At 39.1% G+C, this 22,545-nt stretch overlaps 1 protein-coding gene across 2 annotated transcripts; it reads left to right on the top strand.

Moving 5' to 3' along the window:
* Nucleotides 1–3,516: 3,516 nt before the first annotated feature.
* Nucleotides 3,517–22,289, top strand: LOC116708829 (uncharacterized). 2 transcript variants are annotated; one of them, XR_004336782.1, is made up of 6 exons: nt 3,517–4,038; nt 12,209–12,290; nt 12,443–12,960; nt 16,824–16,877; nt 20,828–21,010; nt 21,237–21,390. XR_004336782.1 is itself a non-coding variant. In XM_032546878.1 (5 exons), exons 1-5 carry the CDS (start codon nt 3,970–3,972, stop codon nt 21,360–21,362), a joined length of 849 nt encoding a protein of 282 aa, XP_032402769.1. In that variant the 5' UTR covers nt 3,518–3,969; the 3' UTR covers nt 21,363–22,289. The 2 variants fall into 2 exon arrangements, 1 of the variants encoding a protein (XP_032402769.1); XM_032546878.1 differs by lacking the exon at nt 20,828–21,010 and having other exon boundaries at nt 3,518–4,038; nt 21,237–22,289.
* Nucleotides 22,290–22,545: the final 256 nt, after the last annotated feature.

Genomic DNA, 22,545 nt, shown 5'->3' on the forward strand with positions numbered 1-22,545 from the left:
ACTGCTGTAACATGATACAAACTATCACAGGTGCTAAAAAGTAGTGAATATCTGCAATTTTGATAATGTTTTATATGTGCAGAGGATAAATTAGATGCTGAACTTTGGGATGTTCGTGACGTGTGATTTTCTTACTTTTACTTGGTGTTTACCCTGTATTTGGAGGATCTGAGGCCAGACTTTCAAACCTGAGAACATCAACTGTCAAGCATGGTATTGGAAGCATCATGCTGAGAGACTGGTTTTCTGTTAGTTACACTGATGCAATGCACAAAGCGAATGGGATGAAAATGAAAATTATCAACCTTACCTTAAATCAACAGCTATGTAACATAGACTTGGTCACGATGTAGTGTTGCAAAAGGAAAATGTTGAAAAAGCTGGTTTTCGAAAAGGTAATTCAGGCTACCCCTCAAATCTTGGAATGCCTTTTCCAAAGGTTCAGACTCAAGTGTTTTAAAAGTTGAGTCTGAACCATTTGCAATCATTTCTTGACTGTAAATGCAGTCCAAAAATGATAAACACTCAACCAGAGTAATTCCAGCTTTTTGGGTGGCTTCAAAAAACATGTGAGATGCAAAGGAGACCTGATCTAACAAGTATGTACACATTTGAGCCTGTATGTATAGGGTCAAATATTATAAGGTCAAATGTTGTAGGGTCAAATGTGAGAAGGGCCTCACATTTTGAGGCTCTTCTCATTTTGAGGCTCTTTGTAGACTTGAGAAAATCCTGATTAAATTCCGATTTCATCACCAATTCTTATATTATGAAAGTCCATAATGGATGTTGTATCATCATTTGAGTCACAAAAAAGAAGTGTACAAATAAGACATTAGTTGCCCCAAATTCCTATGACATTCATCCCAATAATGAGGGAACATATTTTCACACTGAAAATGTATGTATGCCTTACTTGAATAATCTTTGGGTGCAGGTTTTCAACAAGTGCATTTCATAAAGTCTGACGATGTGACATCGTCTCTCATAAGCATTTTTTCTCACAAGCAGTGTAGGCCCCGTGACTGTCTGAATCTTAGACAATTTTTTTGACATATTTCTAAAAACTTGGTATCAGTCAGAAGGGAAATGCTGCCCTCATGTGGTATGTTGTGATTATATTTTAGAAATATTCCAGCTTGCTATACAGTATTAATGACTTTATTCAACACGCATTTACATGCTGTGTGCGTATTTCCTCTCTCAGCATTACGTCAGATAGTTTCTGCTCGCTAGGAAAAGGAACGTTGGTCCTGAGTGTAGCTGACCTCCTGGCTATATTCAGAAGCAAATTGGATTTGCATTGAGCTTGACCTGGAACCAAGCCACAGGTTGCTTGGAAAGTTTACCAGGTCATTGACCGGAGGAGTTAAGAGAGAAAACCTCTCTTGTTCACACACAAACACACATGACGAAGCTGTTGTGAAGGCAAAAGGTAAAACATGTTAATAAAAACAAAGATTTTCTAACAGAATGACAAGGAAGCTTCCATAAAGCATAATGCAGCAATCTCCCAAACTATGCCAGAAAAAGTGAATAACCTGAAAAAATATATATATTTATTTAGCAATACAAATCAATATCTGCAGTGCATTGCAGAAAACAGAAGTTTTATTTACAAAATGCTGTTGTGAAGACCAAGTTTGCCACATGTGCTCACAAGCATCGACATCTACAGTGAAGAATATGCTTTCTAAGATGACATCACTGAAACTGAATACCTCACTTACACCAATTACACTCGACAATTTCCTCCTCTTCACATCCCTGTCTCTTTGGCAAGAAAGGTCTGTGTGTTTCAAAGTTCTGAGGTATGTTTAAAGGATGTTGTCACACTCTGTATCAGCAGTGAACTGGTTTTTACTTTAGCTCACAATTACTTCCAGAGTAATCAGTGTCAGTATTTCTCCTGGATAAAATTAAATATTTATTTGTCTAGTTTAAAGATCTAATAAAAACAATCCTACAAGCAAAACCTGTAGGATTGCAGGTGTAGTGGAGAAGTGGGGACTGGTGCCTATCATTGACTGATGAGAGGTGGGGGACAACCTACACATGCAACTAGTCCATCACACGGAAACACAAAGACGCAAAGGACAATCAATGCCAACAATCATAACTTAGGGCAGTGATTCCCAAACCTGGTCCTCAAGGCACACTGCCTTGCATGTTTTAGGTGTTTCCTTGCTTCAGCACAAAAGATTTCGATTGACGAGTGTTTGCTTAACTGTAATCACTTGAATTAGGTATAGTAAAGCAGGGAAAGATCTAGAACATGCAGGGCAGTGTTTTGAGGACCAGGGTTGGGAAACACTACCTTAGGGCAAATTAAGTATTCATTTGAACTAATAGTCATTCTTTTGGACTGTGGGAGGAAGTCACAGTACCCGTAGAGAACAGAGTACAAGCACGTGCATGGGGAAAACATGCAAACTCCATACTGGGAGTTTGCATGTTCTCCCAATCCCAGGTTAGTGATGTAATTTGTTTTATGAACAATGTCTGAGAAAGCTGAAATTTTGTTTCTAGTTAGGAGTAATATTATGGCATTCTGTTAACCTGGAATGTTGATGGGAAATCTATCAGTGGGTAAAAAGTATTTTCTATGACAACTGAATTTAAGGCATCTATAAGATTAACATACAAGACTGCCTGAGGAAATTAATCCTTCCTGAAATGAATAAACGTAATCAGAAATTAAAAAGGGGGGGGGAGGGGGGGCAGATACAGGCACATAGGAATGATTTGTAAAATCAAGCCATGTTTTAAATGTGTCTATGTATTTGTTTAAATGTAAGCAAATAAATGCATTCGTTTACACGTATGTTAACCTAATTTTATTAGGTTAATATACAACTACATACTGAAATGTAGCTGCAAATAGGATTAGTGGTGTTCTGGGTGTTCTGGCTCATTAGTTCAAGGCAATAATAAAATTGCACCTGCAAGGTCAAAGTTCTCTCAAATGAAATTTGAAAATGTAGGTTGCTGACCTATTTTGTTGTAAGAAAAATTATTGGAACATCTTAATTTTTCTTGGGAAAAATGTTTCTGTTTATCTGAAACTTTCTAGTGAAGTATGGTAAATAACAGTTTGTCGCATGGCAAAGGAGCGCAACTGTGCTGTCCTCTACCATTAAAACTTCAAAAATAAAAGAGGCTCTTCAAAGTTAAGATTAGGTTACCTAAGAAAAATAAACGAGGCCTTGAAAACACTGAACGACTTTGAGGAGAAAAACATTTTTTTTCTTTATTTATTATTGACTTATATTAATTATAAGTCGTTTTTGATTTAACTACCATTTTTAAATGCATTTATTAATTTATGTCATTTCTATAGCGCATAAACTAAAAATGTCAACAGGGTTCTCTCCGCAGTGTGGCTTTAACTCTTAGCTCCGCCCATTGGCTCAATATCGACCAATCATAAAACACTACGAGCCTGTAGAAAAACACTTAGCCAATCGGCGTGCACTACCGCTAGAGCCGGAGCAGGATTTCTGTTTGTGTGTCCGATGATCAGTCAGGCTGTGTGTATGTGTGTGAGTGTGAGAGTGAGAGTGCGTGCGTGTCTGAATGCGAGCGAGTGTAGTGTTATTTTATTATTTTTAAAGGAACATCTTTGAATTAAAGCTGTGTTAGAGTAAAGGAAGGCTTCCGGAGGAGAACATGTTAACCTACCTGGAGCATACGAACTCAGATGAAGTGGTAAAGAAGTAGTTTGCTGCGTACAGCTCATGAACACAAGACGCATCTACGCAGTTTAACTAAATTCGGTTTAACATCTTTATCGACATCGGCTAACCTGAAGTTCAGATTGATTTGTTTTTTATTTTGTCGTAACTAGTAGGTTTTCAAGTAAAATGCCTTCTGTAGGTCGCTCAGGTTAGCTAATGAACTTGTAATCGTCATTTAAAAGACATCAAAGTAGCTAATTATTGGTGATAACCATAAGCTACTTTACATAAAATGCTAAAGACACTGACGAAAAAGCTGAGAAGACATTCACTCAATGAAATCCATCCTTTCCAGCTGAAGGTAAGTTGGAATCAGTTTCTGTTAGAAAACATGGTTGTCATTGCAGGGAAAACATCTGAGAAAGACATTAGCCTGAGTGGGTGCAGCTTGGCTTTACTTTAGTCAGATTGAAGTCCTTGTAATGACTCCTGCAAGGGGTAATAATGAGTTAATTACCATTCTTTCCTTTTCAGTTCTCCATTTTGCCTCGGCATTTTTTTTTTTTAACTTTTGTTTTCTCAAATCTGTAGTTTTCTCTGCCTTTGAGCTCATTACAACTCATTCAGTACCTTGTTTGAAGGCATTTTCAACTCTTTTCCAGATGTGGATAATATAGCCTTTACTCATGCTATCCTGTGTGTGTGTGTATGTATGTGTATGAGTGTGAGTGAAGGAGAGAGAAAGAGAGTAAGACATTTGCACTAATTTTCTTCAGGCTGTATAATTGCTCTACGTGTCAAAACAAACATTGAACAACAATTTGGATCTATAGACAGACTAGAAAAACAAACACTGTACTTTAAAAAACTGCTCTGAGCCATAATTATCCTAACATCTACAGTTTTCCACAGCTGAACCCATGTATATGCTCTCCTTTGTCACTGCTTGCTCAGTTTGCATAATGCCCTTTTTTTTACTTAGGAGACGAGTGAATGGTATCCTGCATGGGTCACTAACTTGCTCCATCTATACTATTGTGCATCAACCGACTGTATGTCGGTCGCACGGCTGCCATTTTGTGCCAAATTGCTCCCGTTCAAAGGCCCAGCTGAGGATATTTACACTGAAAACGTGCAACCTCTATTGTCCACATTTGTTTATGTGTTCTCACTCAGTGATATAATCCTTTCCTCTGTATGATGGGGAATATGAAGTTCTCTACTGTAGATTATTATGAAAACAACCCCCTCATTTTGTCCACAAGTGGATACACTGGCTTATTAACAGTTTTTTTCCAGTTAGAGCAGTACTCAGCACACCACATTCAACTATTTGACCTTTTCCAGAGACAAGATCCATACAAAGATTGGGAAAGTGTTACTGAGCACTATGCTGTGAGTCGTTATTGGCTCAAAGAAATGTATCAAACCGAGTAAATTACCACTTCTTTATAGTACCCAAATGACAGTGGATATTTGAGACTTTCAAAAATCACTCAGCCAGTTTTTCCATGACAGGCTCTGATTAGAAAATACTTGTTCCTCCTAATATGTTAATTACATTAAAACAATGGAACAATGTCATAATGCCTATCTAAGAGTCTGTAGTACATTTTATTATGTTTGGACTTTATAAAACTGATTTAGTACGTCAGACCTCAAGGAGAACAGGAACTTGGCATCAACCTGGAAAAGCCTGACTGCTAAGCATTGCTAAGAAAGTGTAGGTGCTTGTCCATGCAGGTTCATTGGGATGTTTTTGGCTCACAAGGCAATAGATGGAGGACAATGTGGAAACCACCACTTCATCACAGGGCTCACATTGTTCTTAGGTGTGGTCACCAATTTACCTAACAGTCATGGTTTGAGACTGTGAGACAAAGTCAGAGAACCCAGAAAGAACAGGCAGTCTCCATGCAAAAAGACTCTAGGCTTGGAATTCGATCCCCGGATCTTCTCGCTGCACGGTGGCAACTGTGCTACCATGCAGCCTACTTTATGTTTATTAATTTGGGAATTACAGTGTAGATGAGAATGGACTTCTCATGTTTACAAAATCCTGAAATATAGTTTTATGAGGCCATTTGACTCTGGCATTTTTAGCATTTTAAGCTACGGTTTTCATGCAGTCTGGAGAAGGAAAATTGCGTCTTTAGCTAGCAGTGGGCCCCAATCAGGCCTCTTTTGTGCCCTGGAGATCTGACTCCTTCAAAATTAGGCATTTGCTCATACAGTTTTCATGTCTGATTGCTATTTAAAGATAACATTTACTTATGTGCTTAAAAAAATCATAGTTTTTCAGAGCAGTAAGGTTGTCTTCCATTAGTATTACAGTTATTCACCCATGATCTTCACCATGTTTTACCAGACATGATGCATAGAGCTATAGTTGTGCTCATGTTTTGATCCAGTTGACAATTTTATTCACTTTGCTAAAGTGCTAAGCTAACATTAGCAAGCTCACTTTGCTGTGACTGGTTGATGGATTGACACCTAATATATTATAATAGCAAAGTTCAGAGCTGGTCAAATGGGACTGATTGTATTACAGTGGGTTAAAAACATGTAGATCGTTATGGAAACTCTAGATTTCTACTGAAATATAGTACTAGATTTACATCGTGCAATAATGTCATTTGCAAGCTGTGCACAGGAAAATAGCAATGATTGTTGAAAATTTGGCTGTAAACAAACACAAACAGAAAAAAATAAAAAATCCACAGGCAGATTGTTTGCTTCCTGTACAGCTAGTATAAAATTAGTAGATCAAGAATAGGTACTGAGATTTGAGTTTACTCTTAATACTAATGACTTATAAATACTTGGACCTCAACATCTTGACTTTTAAGTCATTCCTAAAACTTTATAAGCACTCAACAAAGAAGCATTTTACAGGTTTTCTAAGATATAAAATAAAACAATCCAGTATACAAACATGAATGCTATATAGCTGGAGTCATTATTTATTAGCCAGTTGCCAGGACATATGTTGGAGATGAATTTATATTGAATTGCAGTGGTCATTGTAATATCAGCATGTGAAGCACTATCATTGTCAAGGACTGCTTAGACATAATATTTAGTGGACCATTGCATTTTAAAGCCAATATATCCACGCTCTGCTTCATCATAATATAGTTGGCCAGTAGTTGCCAATATAGTTGGTAATAGTTAGCCAATGTAATATAGTTGGCCAACTCTTACTGCCCATAACCTCCACACTGGATAATGATTTCAGTGAAGTTTATAGAAAGTAAAAATTTTGATAACAATAAAAAAGAAAAGAGTGAGGAAAATATGTGTTTGTCTCAACAGATGTCAGTAAAAAATATTTCAATTGCATGTTTTCATACTCAAATATTTATGAATAGACCCATTCGATTGCATGGTGTAGTCAACTCGAGTCTGTCTAAAGTGTGGACTGTAAATACACAAGTTATACAGTAGCAAACCTAAACTTTGCTGTGAAAATTATATATAATTCTAGAAAGTCCAATTCAACCAAAATTTCCAGTTCAGTAGACGGCATGAACAGGAGCCAGTTTGGTCAGAGAGAAATCCTAATTGTTAATGTTTAAACAGCAAAACTTGGCTCATTTATTCCCATATACATTTATAAACCTTGATCTGGGGTTAGCATCTTAATGAAAACTACATGTATTTATCTGCACTTTGACTCAGGAGCCACATACTCAAGCTTTATATTACAACTTTATGCGTGCTTGTGCCATGTTCTTTCTTTGCTGCTTCTGGTGCACATGTGCAGCAGTTTCTTGGAGGCTGATTTACATGGAAGAACATCTGAAGCAGCATTAGATCCGTGCGATTTGTGCTGTATCTCGGTTTGTAATGTTGCTCTGCCCATGCAGAGCTCACTCAAGCTGGCCTTTTATCTGGTATTTTCTAAAATTACTTCCAGCAGAGCACATTTTTCAAATATTTTCACTGATTGGGTTTTACTTCTTAAGTGAGCCCATATTTTTTTTTTAAATTGGCATGGCTTACAGCAGGTTCTCTTTGATGTTGTTCCATCTTGTTCATTAAAAGTAGCTGCTTATTGATAAAAATGGCTAACCAAAGTCAGATTTCTCTGAAATCAAGACTTCTTCTTTTGTTTCTGAGGGCTGGTTTGCACACAGATTTTAAATTGGAGTTTGGTCTTCATGCTGTAATCCAGGAGCTCAAGGTGATCAAAAATCGGCCTAACTTGAGTTAAAAATCCACATGTGTGCAAGAGAAAAGAAATCGACCATCTCTGACCTTGTACCGGTGTGTTTTGTGAGGCAGTGTCCGTGTCAGTTTGGAAGGACGGAGCAAAGCTGATATGTGTGTGAACTGGGTGGTGTGAGTACGCTTTGACATTGCCATTGATCCAGCTTAGCAAGCTGCTCAGTGATGCAGGGGGCTGACAAGGATTTCATTCAACTGTTCTTGACACACAAACACACAACTCTTTGTCGAGGTTAGCGTGCATGGATAAAAAGTCGTTTTTTAATGCTTAATTCATCCAATCTGCTATTCTGTCCACCTTTTTTGTCTGACCTCTGCAGTACTCTGCAATTAGCTGCCCAAATAAATAGTTATGAAGGTCTAATATGAATAAAGGACAGTAGCAGCTAGTAAATCAAGAGGCTAAGAAATAAATGTGCCACTGGATTATGTTAGGGGGCATTACATTTATACATTTCAGTCAAAAAAGGGTGCTTAAATCTTTTTAAAAGACTTATGAAAATATTACTTATATAATTGTATTAATCAGCCACACCTGAGTCTTTTAAGCCAGACACATTTTTGGAATTGATCAGTTTTCCCTTGCAAGTCAAATACACAAGAACTAAAATCATAAATTTGATTCATTAATGAAAAAAGTTACCATTTTCAGTCCACAACCACAACGACCAACATTTCTTTTAATGAATGGAGTTGATGCTAATTATAATAATGATGATAATAATATTAACATGAAGATCAGAGAAGTCTCATTAAAGCTTAAACAAGGTTGGACAAAGAAAGTAATTATGGGCCAAGAAACATCATCTCATTTATTATATTTGACACTGTCATTTTTGTCTCCGTGTTTTGTTGCATCTGCAGGGCCCAAAAGGATCCGAACGAAAAGTGAGTGCTGACTTTGCAAAGATTAGTGTCGTATTTATCTGAGAAGATATTTAGACCCCGGTTTCTATTCCTCTGGGCCTTAGACATTTAATTGGTGATATAGGAAATAGGAAAATAGCATTTCAAGTTTTTTTTTCTCAAAATTGGATTCTCTAGGAAAAAAATATAAAGTCTTGCATACTTAGCTATTGAAATCATTATTAAATATCATCTATATGTCATTCATTTTGGGTTACCATGTGGCTCAGTGGTAGAATTAAATAAATAATAAAATATAAAATGCTTAAATCCAAGGTTGAATTACATTTATATAAAATCTGAAGATTTTGTATCACATCCTATTTCCATTGACTGTGATTTTTATCCATTTGGATCAGTTGAATGTTATGAAGTAAGAGAGATTACGTTCTCCTATGACCAGATCTAGATATTATTCATAGGAGTTGCATAACCATATTTCCCTACTATTGGTACATTGTAGAACTTTTCTTCAAACCATAAGAAGTCAAAACTTTTACAAACATCCCTCTGACTGCTATGAACTAAAGTACTGAGAACTTTTGCAGCTTTTGCATGCCTAGTCATACAGAACTTTGTGTTTTTGAATATGAAAAAATAAAAAAATAATAATTTCCTTTTTTAAATATACTTTTTCCAATGTTATTGCTTTATTATCCAGTAACACATGTACATAAATAATTTAAAGTAAAGATGGCTGACTTGACTCCCTCCACAGGGAATGTAAGTTACAAAGGATTATTGCTAAAGAAGCTGGCTGTATTCAAGCTTGTAAATAGAAAGTTGAGTGGAAGGAAAAAGTGTAAAATAAAATGTGAATGTATGAGCCTAACACAAGATCTCCTTTTTGTAGTAAATTATTAAAATATATGTATAGTACCCTGATGGAGTTACTAGGCATCTCTTCAGCAGCTGAAAGTTTACCTTTTAATTTGGAATATATAAATATTTTGTGTACTGCAGTGGAGTTTGAACAAGATACTTCCTTCTCACCTGTTTTTCTTATCTACCACCAGACGACCTGTCTAACCATAAGCTGATTGTCAGTTGGGCAGGATCTTGTTTTTTGTTGCAGCAAACTGTGAAACTATGCCAGAGCAGAAACATTATCAGATGTGGGTCACAGAAAAACACATGCAAAGTTTTCAGGTTCCCTCTTCCACAGTAACAATCCCTCCTGTCAGATGCTGTAAATATACAACAGACACTAAGGAAAGAGTCCAAAAAGGCACATAGTCAAGAAACCTACTTTGAATATGCAGGAGCGAAGCTCACTGGCTGTTCATATAATTGCAGTGTGTCTGTGTACTGACTTAAACTCCCATTTATGTTGATTTAGTGTTGTGTTTTGGTTCATCACTGTGTTTTTCACTATGGCTACATGTGAGCTAGTCCAGTTTAGAGCCAGAGATGCAGTATTACTAAGACATACGCCCATATCCTACACAAGGGTCCTCTGATCCATGAGCAACAGCCTTTGAGGTGACTCCCGGGGCGAAGGAAATGCCAAATCATTACTGTCTGCTTAACTTGTTGTCAGAGAGACAGTGATCGCTCTGTGGAGAAGTTTCCAGACAGAAGCTCCAAAAGCTAAATATGGTAGAAAAAATGAACTCATTTCAGGGAATACACATTGCTCTCTTGAGGACATCTATAAGTATTTGAGCAATGATTGTAGTTTTATTGCTACTTTCCTGCACTTTTGTATTAGAAAAGAAAAAAATGAACAGTTTCATTGATGATGGCTGACAACAGTTAGTAGCACTTTACAGTTTAGCTTAATCATTGTGTTAAAAGACATTCCCTGCATGAAGTTGTTGCTCAGAGTAATTTTTTTATTTTTTTTTTTATCAAACCCCCTTGAATGTAAATAACTCAGAAAAGCCTGACAGTTGTAGAAATACTATCCAGTTGAGAATTCTGGACATTCAAGCCTATTAACTTATATAAATTAAGTAAGACATGAAAATCACTAGGGAGTTATTTAAGTATATTTTGATCCAAATTGATGATTAATTTACTGCAATCTATTGTGTGGTTTACTCTGACATGACTCACTACGTAATAAGTCTTCCATCTTCTCTTGTGATTGCATACAAAGTATATTAAATCTGATTTCAAACATGAAAACGGGGAAGTTTTGGCTTCGTGATGCAGCAGGACTGTCATAACAGAGCTTTGCTGAAGAGGCTGCTAAACCAAACAGTGGAATTTCCTTTTAATATCATTTGAATACAGCCTTTGGTTTGTTGGGATTTGGAGCTTTGGCTCCTGTTCCCCCTTTTCACACGTTCTGAGAAGCTTCAGAGCGAAGAGTGTGTGTGTTTTACACACTGTAAGCATATACACACACACGCGCACAGATGGCAGCTGCTCAGCGAAGCCTCTGAGTGGTAATTACTGAGTGTGAGGCGCATTACTTAACTCTTAGCGTTGCATACTGCAGGCTATCTGTATTGTTTCTGCTGCTGTAAAGGAGGAATTGATTTTTTTTTTTTTTTAGACGGGCCTCTTAGGTCGTGGGAAACAAAGTCGGCAGTTTGTCAACAGGATGACTCAACTTTATGCGTCTATTTTTATTGTAGAATAAAATCGGCTTTGTTCTTACTGTTTGGAGCTCAACATGAATTGTTGCTGACTTATTGCTGTAAAACTAAAAAGAAAACATTAAAAACAGCCAAAGAAAGATCATTGTTTCACGTGTCTAAAATGTTGCTTTCTACATTATGTTCATCTGTATGTAAGTAGTAAGTGTACGGTGTACACTTTAAATTTTTCCAATTGCGGTGTGTATTAGTCTGGGACTAAACACTGAGTTACTAATTCTGCGTTAAGTTTGTCTTGATAGATTTTTGATCTGGGAATAACGTTACAGCTAATGGCCGACATGGCTTCCTTGCAAATAAAACTGTGATAATCGCCACCAATTTTGTTGCTTTGTGTAATTAAAGCTGTTAAACACAGCCTCCTTTGGTGACCATGTTGCTACAGTGTGTAAAATTACCAAAATGTAGAGAAATTTACTGGAAATTTACTGGTCTTTCTAGCGCTAACAGCAATAAACCTGGTCATCAAACATAAGTCAGCAAATTCCACTGGTTTTCGCACTTGAGTTTAGGTTTGATGTTCTCTCCAAGTCCAACCAAGAACTTGGACCAGGAGCTGCACATTACATTTACATTTAGTTTTTGCTAACTTGTTGATCTCTGTAAATATCAGGTAAGATTATGAGATTATGAGTAGAATGAATTGTTTTGATTGGTCCAGTTATATGTAGACCTCCAGCAGAAGAAATGCAACTTAATTTTTTAATAATGTAATACAGTAGTAGTCGCCTGCCTTACTTAACTGTAATATGTGACAAGCTGAATGTTTTTTTTTGTTTTTTTTTTTAGATTTCCTATCATGGCAGTGGAGAGGGAGGGGAGAGTGATGACTCAGAAGGCGAGAACCAGGAGCTCGCACAGATTGACAGAGGTACATGAGCCATCTAAATAATTTTTTTTGTAAATAATGATTCACAAAATTCAGGTTTATTTTTACTAAATGCACATAGATAGTTGCATTTGAATTATTTTTATTTTTCTGACTGGGATTCTTCCTGCTCATTCGTGCTTTAACATCTTCAGAGAGACGGAGAAATTGTGCCCTCACCCCTTTGGCCACTAGCCAGCAGCACAACCAGGGTCCTGTGTCTCCGGCCCGGTTACGACGCCTCCGTCTCCTACTAGATGCCAATCTGGACCGTCACTCATCAGAGGAAGAGCTGGAGCGGATCAGCTGCGGCGACAACAGGAAGTGGGTGTCCGGCTTTCCCCAGCGCCACAGCGACCATCACAGTAGCCCCTCCAGCGATGAAGAAGTGCGGGACCTGTGTGGCTGTCGGTCGCCCCCGGCCTCAGTCAGACCTCTGGTTGAGCCCGGTGCTGCTTGCCTGGCTGCCTCTCCCAGCCCTGTCCTGTTTAGCTCCAGCCCGCCACGCAACTTGAAACCACCCACAATGAGGTTTCAGCTCCAGGTGGCTCAGCCACTCGCACGGCCCATCATCCTGACCCACTTTGACCAATCAGCACCTTATAGAAAGTATCGGCACAGCTACAGCGGCGAACCGGGGAGACCCAGTCTGGACCTGGAAAAAATGCAACAGGTTAGTTTCTCAATTTGTCGTCGAAAGTCTACCAACTCTGCAGAATTACAAACTGTGGAAGAGAAACAGTTTGCTTGTTTCTTTTCACAAATTACTCACCAAGTGGAAAAGCTACTTTGGAGCTTTGCAGGTTTTAGTTGTGGTTCAGTGTAGCTTTTATTTCCTTTTATAGATGTTTATAACCTGTCTTAGAAAGTTAGTAATGAGTAGGAGCAGCACTTCAGTTTGAAGTCTATACAACATATTGCAGGGAGAAATATGCTTTTACATACAGTTTATATCTGATGAGAGATGTTAAGTTGTGTTATTAGCTCTGCTTTAATTCAAATTCAGACTTTTAAATTGGACTGCAGAGGCAAAGGGTTCAGTTTGACAGAAAATGAACATCCAGTTGAATTATTATTATTGCTTTAACATGTTTTTAAAAACTCTGTTTATTTCAATTAAATAAACAACCTTTTTATGTAAAGTAAAACTTTAAAATGATCTTTTTCATCAATTAGTGGCAGAATTGACTACAAAATGCATACATATGGTGCATTTCTCATTAAATGTTAGATATTATTTGCTCAATTTTATGTTAGATTATGTTAGATGTTAGATTTTATATATTGTCATTCCAAGTGAAGCTGTGAAAGCTTCATCTCTAATAATCGAGGTAGCAGACTGACGGTGATAACAAGGAGCACACTATTTTAGCAAGAGTTGGAGTTGCAGCCATTATCTCTTTGCATTAAAATGGCCTCCCATGGAGGAAACCGCTGCAAAGAATATCATCGATAACTAATAGAACAGTTTTCTGGCTCCTTAATGACTTCAAGTTGAAAGCTTCAGCCAGCAGTGATGAAGACTATTGGAGGTTGAAGATCATCTCCTCCTGAGAGGAACGCTACAGAACTGTGTTGCCACCAGTGCAGAGGTTGCTACACGTTGGCAGCAAATAAGTCATTTATGTCTAAGAAAAGAAAATATGACAGACTTGAAGGAAGAAAAAGGATGGACAGCAGAAAAGTAGTCCAAACATATTTTAGCTGATAAATCCTCATTTGATTGGAAAATGATTTGTCTGTCAGAGAAAACAATGACTCAACCAATGTGTTGGGTTGTTCTACTTTAAAAAATAAAAATAAAAATCACTCTGTCAGTGGGAATTATAGAAGTTATGAAGAACCAGGATCAATGCTGGCATTTGATGTCTAAAATACTCTATCTGTTCTTACGTATACCACAGAAACATGTTGTGACACAAAGGGAATCTTTTAAGGCATAATATTAACACTAAGAAGAGTGCAGGACAACTCAAAATGCAAAGAAAGCCTTCCATTTCCGTAGCTGGACACTCTCCACCTCGGTGGTCCTGCTGGAGAGGGATGAAGGAGAGGGAGGGACGGCAGATGTCCGCGCTCATTTCTCACAAAGGCTAGTGAGCGAGGGGAAACGACGAAGGGGTGGGAGGCAGAAGGAGAGGATTAAATAAACAAGAGAAAAACGACAGCCGCTAATGAGTCATGGAGAAGCTGGTCCGCTAATCATTAAAATCCAATAGACCTGTTGGCCCACACCGTGGACGGGACAGTATGTGTGCAGGGAGGGGGGGAAGATGCAGGTTTCAGGGCTCCATATGTCCATGTGGTGTTTTTTTTTTTTTTTTTGAGGGAAAGAGCAGATGATGGGAGACAGTGGGCAGTGCTGATCGAACAGTGTGTGTGCATCCATCATCCAGCCAGCATGTGCACATCCTCCTGTGCGTTTTACAGTATCCGTGTGTGTCTGTGAGCGTGTGCACGCTCAGTCAAGTGGAATGGGAGGTGCTGCTGGGTATACAAAAGGGGGCCTGCAGAGGTAGCAAGCAGACTCAGCCGGAGTTTCCCCCGATTAACCCTTTACATGAACGGTCCTGGAGGAGAAACTGTAGAACAGAGTTAAAAAATGCACTTAAGGGTTTGCAAATTTAAGGAAGTGTGCAAGAAAGCAAAAGTTTCATATGATAATTGTTCTAGGTAAATAGAAAAATAGGCAAAGCTTAAAAAAAAATAAAAAATTTTTTACACATGTCCCCGGAGAGTTTGGTCACAGCAAGAACAAAATGCTGCATTTATGCGTGTCATAATTTTATTGAAAAGGAAGGTTAAAAGGTCAGCGAGTTGCTTTCTTTAAGTCCCCACTAATCCCTCGGTAATCCACGTCACAGATGAGGTTGAACCATTTATTACTGTAATTATCCATGGAAGAGCAACAGTTTTTGTGCCAGATGCAGGTCATATACAGTGTACACTTCATGCTCACATTTAATTAAAAAAAAAGTCTTTTAGGAGACAAAGCAAGGCATCGTAGGCTTGAAATTTGACCCACAACTGGAGAACCCGCTGGAAGAGGCGAGCAGATTTCTGGATGAAACTGACCATTCTTGCCTCTTTCTTGTAAACAAACATTTGAACATGTGTGTTTTATTTTGGAAGAGGGGCGTTCATACTTTATTAGCAGCAGCTGGGCCATAGTCACAGATACACTGAAGACTATATCACTTGGATTTTAACATAAGGTTGGTTGAAATTTGATCCCGTATAACTCTGGCACAAAGATCAATCTCTGATCTAATCTCTCCAGTTTCAGAGGGTTGTTCCTTGTTACATTACCACCATAAACTTCAATGTTTTTGTTGGGATTTTATTTGACAGATGATGACCAACACAAAGTAGCATAGATGTTTTACCAGTGAAAATCTGAAAAATGTGTCTTGCATTTGTATTTAGCCTCAACACTCAAATACCCCTAAATTACATTTCTTAAATACGCATCTCACCTTAGTCATGTTTTTGCACAACTACATTTTGTTGCTTCTAGTATTTCTCAGTATTTAGCTCCATTCGTCAGCCAATCTACTCTAACCAGTTTATGTCCTTGTGAGAGCATTACCTCAGCATGATGCTGCCACCACCATGTTTCACAATGGGGAAATGTCTGTGGTTGTAACATGACAAAATGTGAATCATTTTGCAGGATAGGGTAGTTCTACTGTTTTGGCAGAGAAGACTAATCAAGTTGAGACTAATCAATTAAAAAAGGTCATGTGGTTGATGGTGTAAAAAAAATAACAACAACAAATGAAACAAAAACCATGTCCTAGTAAGTGTGCAAAGTTTAGGTTTATATTAATGCACAATATGGGATCCCAGACGAAATCAGGTGCTGATCTGAAGTAAATTGTGTCTCTTAATCTGGAAGATTGTTGTGACAAACCAGCAACTTCTTATTTCACAACTGCACATCACATCTGGGTGAAATTCACATAGAAACGTACAAGAGCGTATTTTGAATCCTTGGCAAGGAGCCTAATTTCTGTTTCCACATTCACATTTAGGTGATCTGCTCTCCTAGTTGTGCCACTGACACAGAATAGATCAGGGTTGGCATGGGGTGAGGATGAGGGCAAGTGGACTGCAGCTCTCTGTCCCATATCACAACAGCAGGAGTCTTGTGTTTCCATTCTTTCCCAAGGTCCTTGGAAGCTGCCTCCCCAAACGTCAGAAAATTTGATGATTGTGTGGTCCCTCCGCCCCCACTGTGTGTCTTTCTTTTTCCTTTTTCTGAGAATGGCGAAGCTACGTGGACATGGAGGGCAGAGGGAGACAGGATATTGCATAAGCCTCAAGTGTTTAGTTTTAGTCAGACAGCTGGATTTGCATCCTGATTCACCCTTTTGTCATGCTAAGATATCACATTTCACGACTGAAATGTTCTGAAATCTTCTGTACTCAGTAGTGTTCTGTGGTAAAGTTCACTCTATATATGTATATACTGTATGTATAAATAACATTTTTCAGAAAGCTGTTCATGCTACTGAACATGTCTGTTCTCCACAGAAAATGCTGCTTAAGAAGAACTGTGGAGGGAAAACGCGGACAATGAAGATTCGGGTGAGTTTCTTGTAACAACGTTTTCATAAACTAGGCATTTTAAGCTAAATTACTTGTTAAATCACTTGGAATTTCAATTTTAAGGACATATCTTCTTTCTAAATAAAATTGTAGAAACAGACATTAGAAGTGGATCTATGCAAGGTGTTTGGCAGGAGGTTCACTAAACGTAACACACTTTCCTGGAAAAGCAAAGTAGTGATTTACACATACAGTAGTTCTACTGTCATTTTGAGTTAGTGGTGATAAAAAGTGATTGCTTGTCAAAATTGTATACTTATGAGGTTGCATTGACATTTTACCAAAGTTAAATTTTGCTCTCAAGAGTCGTTGGAGCTCTGTATAAACGATTATCTGTGGGATTTGTTCCTTAAGGTTTCACAATGCTCTAAATCCCAGCTCTGCTTTTCATAGCAGCTTGATGCACCTCTATTTTTCCGTCTCTCACCAAAAAATGACAAACATTGCTATTTGGAATTTTTTCTGCCCACCAAAAAACTGAAAGTCATTGTGTGGAAGCTAAAAGAGTGACACCAAGCAGCTTGTCTGTCAAGGAATGGACTGCAGGTCATCAACCTGAGCAGATAGCCCAACTAAATAATCGATTTCTTTTTGGTCCAGTAAAAGAAGTCTGTAAAAAGCAGACCAAAATATCTTTTTATTGACATAACTATAATTAAGTGTTACAATGTTTTAATTTGTGATTCATTTAGCAGCAGGTTAATGTGCTTTTATACACAACACAACCAGCTTATCAAGTTATTTCTTCCTCCGCTTTGCTTTTTTTGTTTCTCTACAAGAAAACATACGCAATGCTCTTTTTCCATCTTTGTTTCATTTTTGAAAGTAAATGAATTGGTTTTAGGTGAATGTAAACGCAGACGCAGGTTGCATAGGAAGGACTATTTGTCAAGCAGAGGATGGTGATTCTCATTACAGATAAGGTTGCTCCGTTGCCCTGTGAACAGCCGAGCCGGTCCTGTGGCCGGCTCCTTGATCTCCATCCAACTCCACACTGGGACGGCATCTGGCCTTGACATTCGTTCCCATGCCCTCCTAGCTGCAGATAATCTGATAGCACCATCAGCTCCACACTGCAGCGATGCTTTCAAGCTTCCTTCGTCAGGTTTATCACACCCAGCGACCTTTATTGCCCAGCTTAGTTGCTTTAAGAGGGCGCTGAAAGCTTTGCAAAGTGTCCTGATGGGTCTGAAGAACATCTACCAAACTGTGTAAAAAAAAATTGTTTTGTTGTTGTTGCTGTTTGAGGGGAAGCTCGGCTGGAACGAGCCTCGGCTTCTTGGCGCGGAGCAGCCCACTCCAGAAGGACGCGCAGTGTGCTGAGAGAAGTGACGTTATTATCACGTTGTGTGGGATAGTGTCAGTGGAGCCTTATCACACTCTTGTTTATGTATACACACCAACTGTGGCCGCAGCTCGTGTGTTTCATGCACACCAGCCGTGTGTGTGGAGATGGAAAGCGAGGATGATCTTTGAGTGAGTGGCGGTGAGAGGTAGAGGAGGAGGAAGAGGAGGTGGAGTGCGTGCGGTTCCCTTGTGGTGTTTTTCCAGGGATGGAGTCATTTTCCATTTATAGCCTGGGCCGGCTGCGATCTGTTTAGCTCCACTGTAACACACAAGTATTACTCATTATCCTTCATTCTCTCTCACTGGTTGTGTTGTCCATGTCGGTGACGTCTGCAGGCACTGGGTCCTTTCCAGCTTTTAGATTTTTTTTTTTTTCCTTGTAGCTGCACACAGCAAGTCTTTGAGCTGCTTGGAAACAGTTTTTTTGTGCGCGCCACTCATCTGTTTCCCCGCCTTTTATCTGCAAACGCTCGATTTCCTGGCTGCGAACCAGAAGAGACACTGGATCTGATGGGGCCCTACGTTTCAAGCAACTCAAGCATGAGAGTGGTCGCCGGGGTCAGGGAGGTCGGCAGTGGTGTGTATGAAGAGGAGGGGTCAGTTGGAAAACAGATTTGGCTGCTTCTGACTGTTTTTTTGTGTGAACGGGACACCATGTTGGAAGCAGAACTGATGGCGTCTGGAATCAGCTGCCATGAGACGTTTTTAGCTGGCAGAGTGACGACTGATGGAAGTGAAGGAAATGGTGCAGTTATGGTTGCAGTGGATAAAAGAATGTGCTGCAGAGCATTACTTCAGTTTGAGCTGAGGTTAATTACAAGGATGTGATGCAGGTCTAATCAAAAATATATACTTTGTTGTAATAAAAAAAACAAAAAACTTTTCTGCCAACAAGAGAAGTGCCACATTACACACAGACATACTTTAATGGGACCTTATGTCCAAACAAAGTAGCACATAATTTTGAAGAGTGACGAAAAGGATATAAGACTGAGTATTTACAAGTAAAAATCTGAAAAGTGTGGCATGCTGTTGTTTCTTAAATCAATACTTGAATCAATACTTGGTAGAATCACATTTTCCTGCAATTACAATTGCAAATGTTTTGAAATGGATTCCTATCAGCTTTCTACATCGAGAACCTTGGTTTCGCTAACCGAATATTTTCCATTTTTTGACCTTTTTTTTTCTTTTAACAATGATTGAATAGTTTGAAGACCATCCGTCATTTTACAATTCACACTCCTGACATCTTGCTGCAGAAGCGCAGTTGTTTTCAACTCACAGAATGCATGTAACTAAATCGATCGAAAAGCTTCCCATGAGAGCATCAGAGCATCATGTCAGACCTGGATGCTACAGTGGATCTCATGATCTGGGAGCTGACACCGCATTGAAGGGTTATGGAGGTTATGGAGCGAGTCTGTGATCCCAGAAGGTCACATACCGGGGCAGCTGAACCACTGATGCAGAAGGAGCACCCTATCTTAAATTTAAATACATCAATACTTGCGCAAGCACTGTATGACCTGAAGACTTTATATCTACTTCATTCAACTACAGAGTGAATAAGGCAAAGAGAGCAATATTAATAACTAAAACCAGATAAGGATCACATCCTGGAAGTCGTTTTATAATCAGAATAAGTTTATATTTAGAGCAAGAGGTTAACTCTCAGTATAGCCTGGCTGCTAGGAGTCAAAGTAATAGCACTGTTTCCTCTTACGGTATTTAACCATGAGCACAGCAGGGAAATATTCAGGGGGCTTCCTGAAGTTAGAATGTCAGTCCTCTCTTCTCAATCTTGCAAAGACAGCAAACAAGCAATTTTTTAAGACTCTTACAATTTCTACAAATGCTTTTTTTTTTTTACAAACTTTGGTTAATTATGATTTCTCTTTATGAACAAATAATATAAGACCTAAGAACAGCTTTTAAATGATTTCTTGTCTTTCTGTCTTGAGTGTTCATTTGTTATTTAAGTTAGAAGCAGAGTTCACATTTCAAGTTAGCATTACCATCTTTTGTTAGCGAGGCTAGCATTTTGAAAATTGCTGTCTCCGTGTGTAAACTCTCGTAAATGTTGAATCCTTCACGTAAATCGGAAATCTCTAAAATGTGAACACCTGAACTGATAGCAAAACAGTTCAGTTTGAAGGGTCTTCACTCTGTAACAGTGCACGCCGAAGAGTGTTGCTGTCAGTGCAACACAGACTGTTGCAGAGTAAACATACCCGTGTGGTGTGTTTAGTGATCTGGGTTTTGGGGTTTCCCTTCTACAGTTCTGATTTATGGGAATGTTCAATCACAAAATGTTTGCAGTGTGTTTAGAAGTTTTAATCAAATTTTGCCTCTGCTGAGTTTTGTCAACATTGTTCGGACTTTCAGAAATGTCCTGATTACCTCATTGTAGTATAGCTGACTTGCAGCCACCATATGGAGAAGATCTTTTTAGTATTCACTTTTATGTTCTCAGTTTCCCACATCTCACTTTTTCTTTTTTGTTTCTTTTTTTTTTACTGTTTAAATCAACACCACGATTCAACTCTCCTCTGGTTGTGGGAATTGTTGCTGAGTTACAGCAGCTGGATCCCTGAAGCCGTTGGCTGAAGGTATAAAGCTACACCTGTGGCCTCACTACGAGGATTTATCTGAGAGAAACCAGTCGGTCACAGCGATACATCCATCTCAGTTTTCAGTTTCTGTGAGGAATCGACTCGCCGCAGCCGTGGAGAAAGTGCAGCCTCACTGCCAAATCCAACAAAGTAATTTCCTGCTGTTTCCTGTGGGGAGGAAAATGACTCTGGCTAATTTTAGAAAGGAGGGGTGGTGGTGGTGAGGGGTGATGGGGGGACTATGCAAGTGGGGAAAGCATTATTGTCCCTAAATCTCCTCCAAGATTGAAACAAAATCTGTAAAAGTGTTTTTCCAGAGGAATCAGAGACATTTAATCCTGTTGTTTATGAATTAATCATTTTTTTCTGTCTTTAGAATCTTACCGGCAGTCGTCCTCCGTCCAGGTACACCTCTGACCCCGCCATCTTCGCCTTCCGCTCCCTGAGCACAGCGCCCCCCTGTAGATCCTTGACTCCGTCCGAGGACCCTCCTTGCTCCTAAGCAGACGTCATCACCACCTCTACCAGACTCCACCCGAAACCACTTCACCATCTTCTTCTTTTTTTTTTTCTAAACTCTGTTGCACGTGAAGGACTGAGCTTTGGAAAGGTGTTCATCTAAAGGTGGAACTGTTGCACTCTCAGGTAATCCCTCCCTGCCCCTTTGATCTCTGCCGGAGCCAGGACGCGACTCGGCAGAAATCACTTTGTATAGCTGTAATTCAGGATCATTCATTACACAAACATGGACCAAGAAGGGGTTAACCTCGCTGAAGACTGTTTGGATCACACACAGAAGGGAATGATGCATGTTAGACAATCAAGTGGTTCCAGGGTTTCTTCCTATCTAAACAGAAAAGACTCCTCTATCCTGTTACTGTTAAACTGAGATGGCGGTCGCATTTATCTGTCTGAAACTACTTCTCTGGATGTGTTGCTGCAAACACCATACTGTAAGGTCGCGCTATAACAAACATGTATGACTGTAGTTGAATAGTCGACTCTCGATGACGACTCGTCACTCGTCGGAGTTCCTCGTATTCTCTTTCCTTGCATGAATCCCAGAACTCTGCAGAAACTGAGATCTGGGGAAACATTTATGACTGTAGGGTTGCTGCACATTTGGCTAATCTGTTGTTCTGGATAGCCTACACGTAGTGTGCCATTTCAGGTTTATTTTTTATTTCCAGTAATGTACCTCAGTTACATTCTAGGTAGAAGAGGACCACTGGTCTATCTAAAGATTACTTAATGCCTTGAAATGACATTCCTGCTATATTAAGGTCTGAGGTACTTCCCATGCCCTGAAACCAGCTCAAACGCGTCACCGCTGTAACTAAGACTTCGCCGAAATGAATGTAACATTGTGACATGTTTTCGTCCATTGTTGCACTAAAACACAATTCAATAAATGCTCTGTGGCCTCTTCTTCATGAGGTGATGTCATTTTATTCCATAATGTGTTTAAAGCAGTACAACACCTTGCAAAAGTATTCACACCGTTTAGTCTTCCATTTAGCAGAAGAGACAGATGGGAGAAGGGTGGAGGTGTGTTGCAGAAAATGAACACGGGACATCACCATGAACATACCAGCCCTATTATGAAACATGGTGGTAGCAGCATCATGCCATGAGTATGCTGTCTTCAGCAGAGACACTAAAGCTGGTCAGAGTCTATGGTAGGG

This window comes from Xiphophorus hellerii, chromosome 19 (assembly GCF_003331165.1).
Source record: "Xiphophorus hellerii strain 12219 chromosome 19, Xiphophorus_hellerii-4.1, whole genome shotgun sequence".
In the NCBI taxonomy this organism is placed as follows: domain Eukaryota; kingdom Metazoa; phylum Chordata; class Actinopteri; order Cyprinodontiformes; family Poeciliidae; genus Xiphophorus; species Xiphophorus hellerii.

Excerpts from the sequence above, each read along its gene's own strand:
- LOC116708829 (XM_032546878.1), top strand. The coding sequence starts at position 3,970 with ATGCTAAAGACACTGACGAAAAAGCTGAGAAGACATTCACTCAATGAA. Across the intron at positions 12,291-12,442 it reads GCTCGCACAGATTGACAGAG|AGAGACGGAGAAATTGTGCC; the intron begins GTACATGAGCCA and ends TAACATCTTCAG. Across the intron at positions 16,878-21,236 it reads CGCGGACAATGAAGATTCGG|AATCTTACCGGCAGTCGTCC; the intron begins GTGAGTTTCTTG and ends TTCTGTCTTTAG.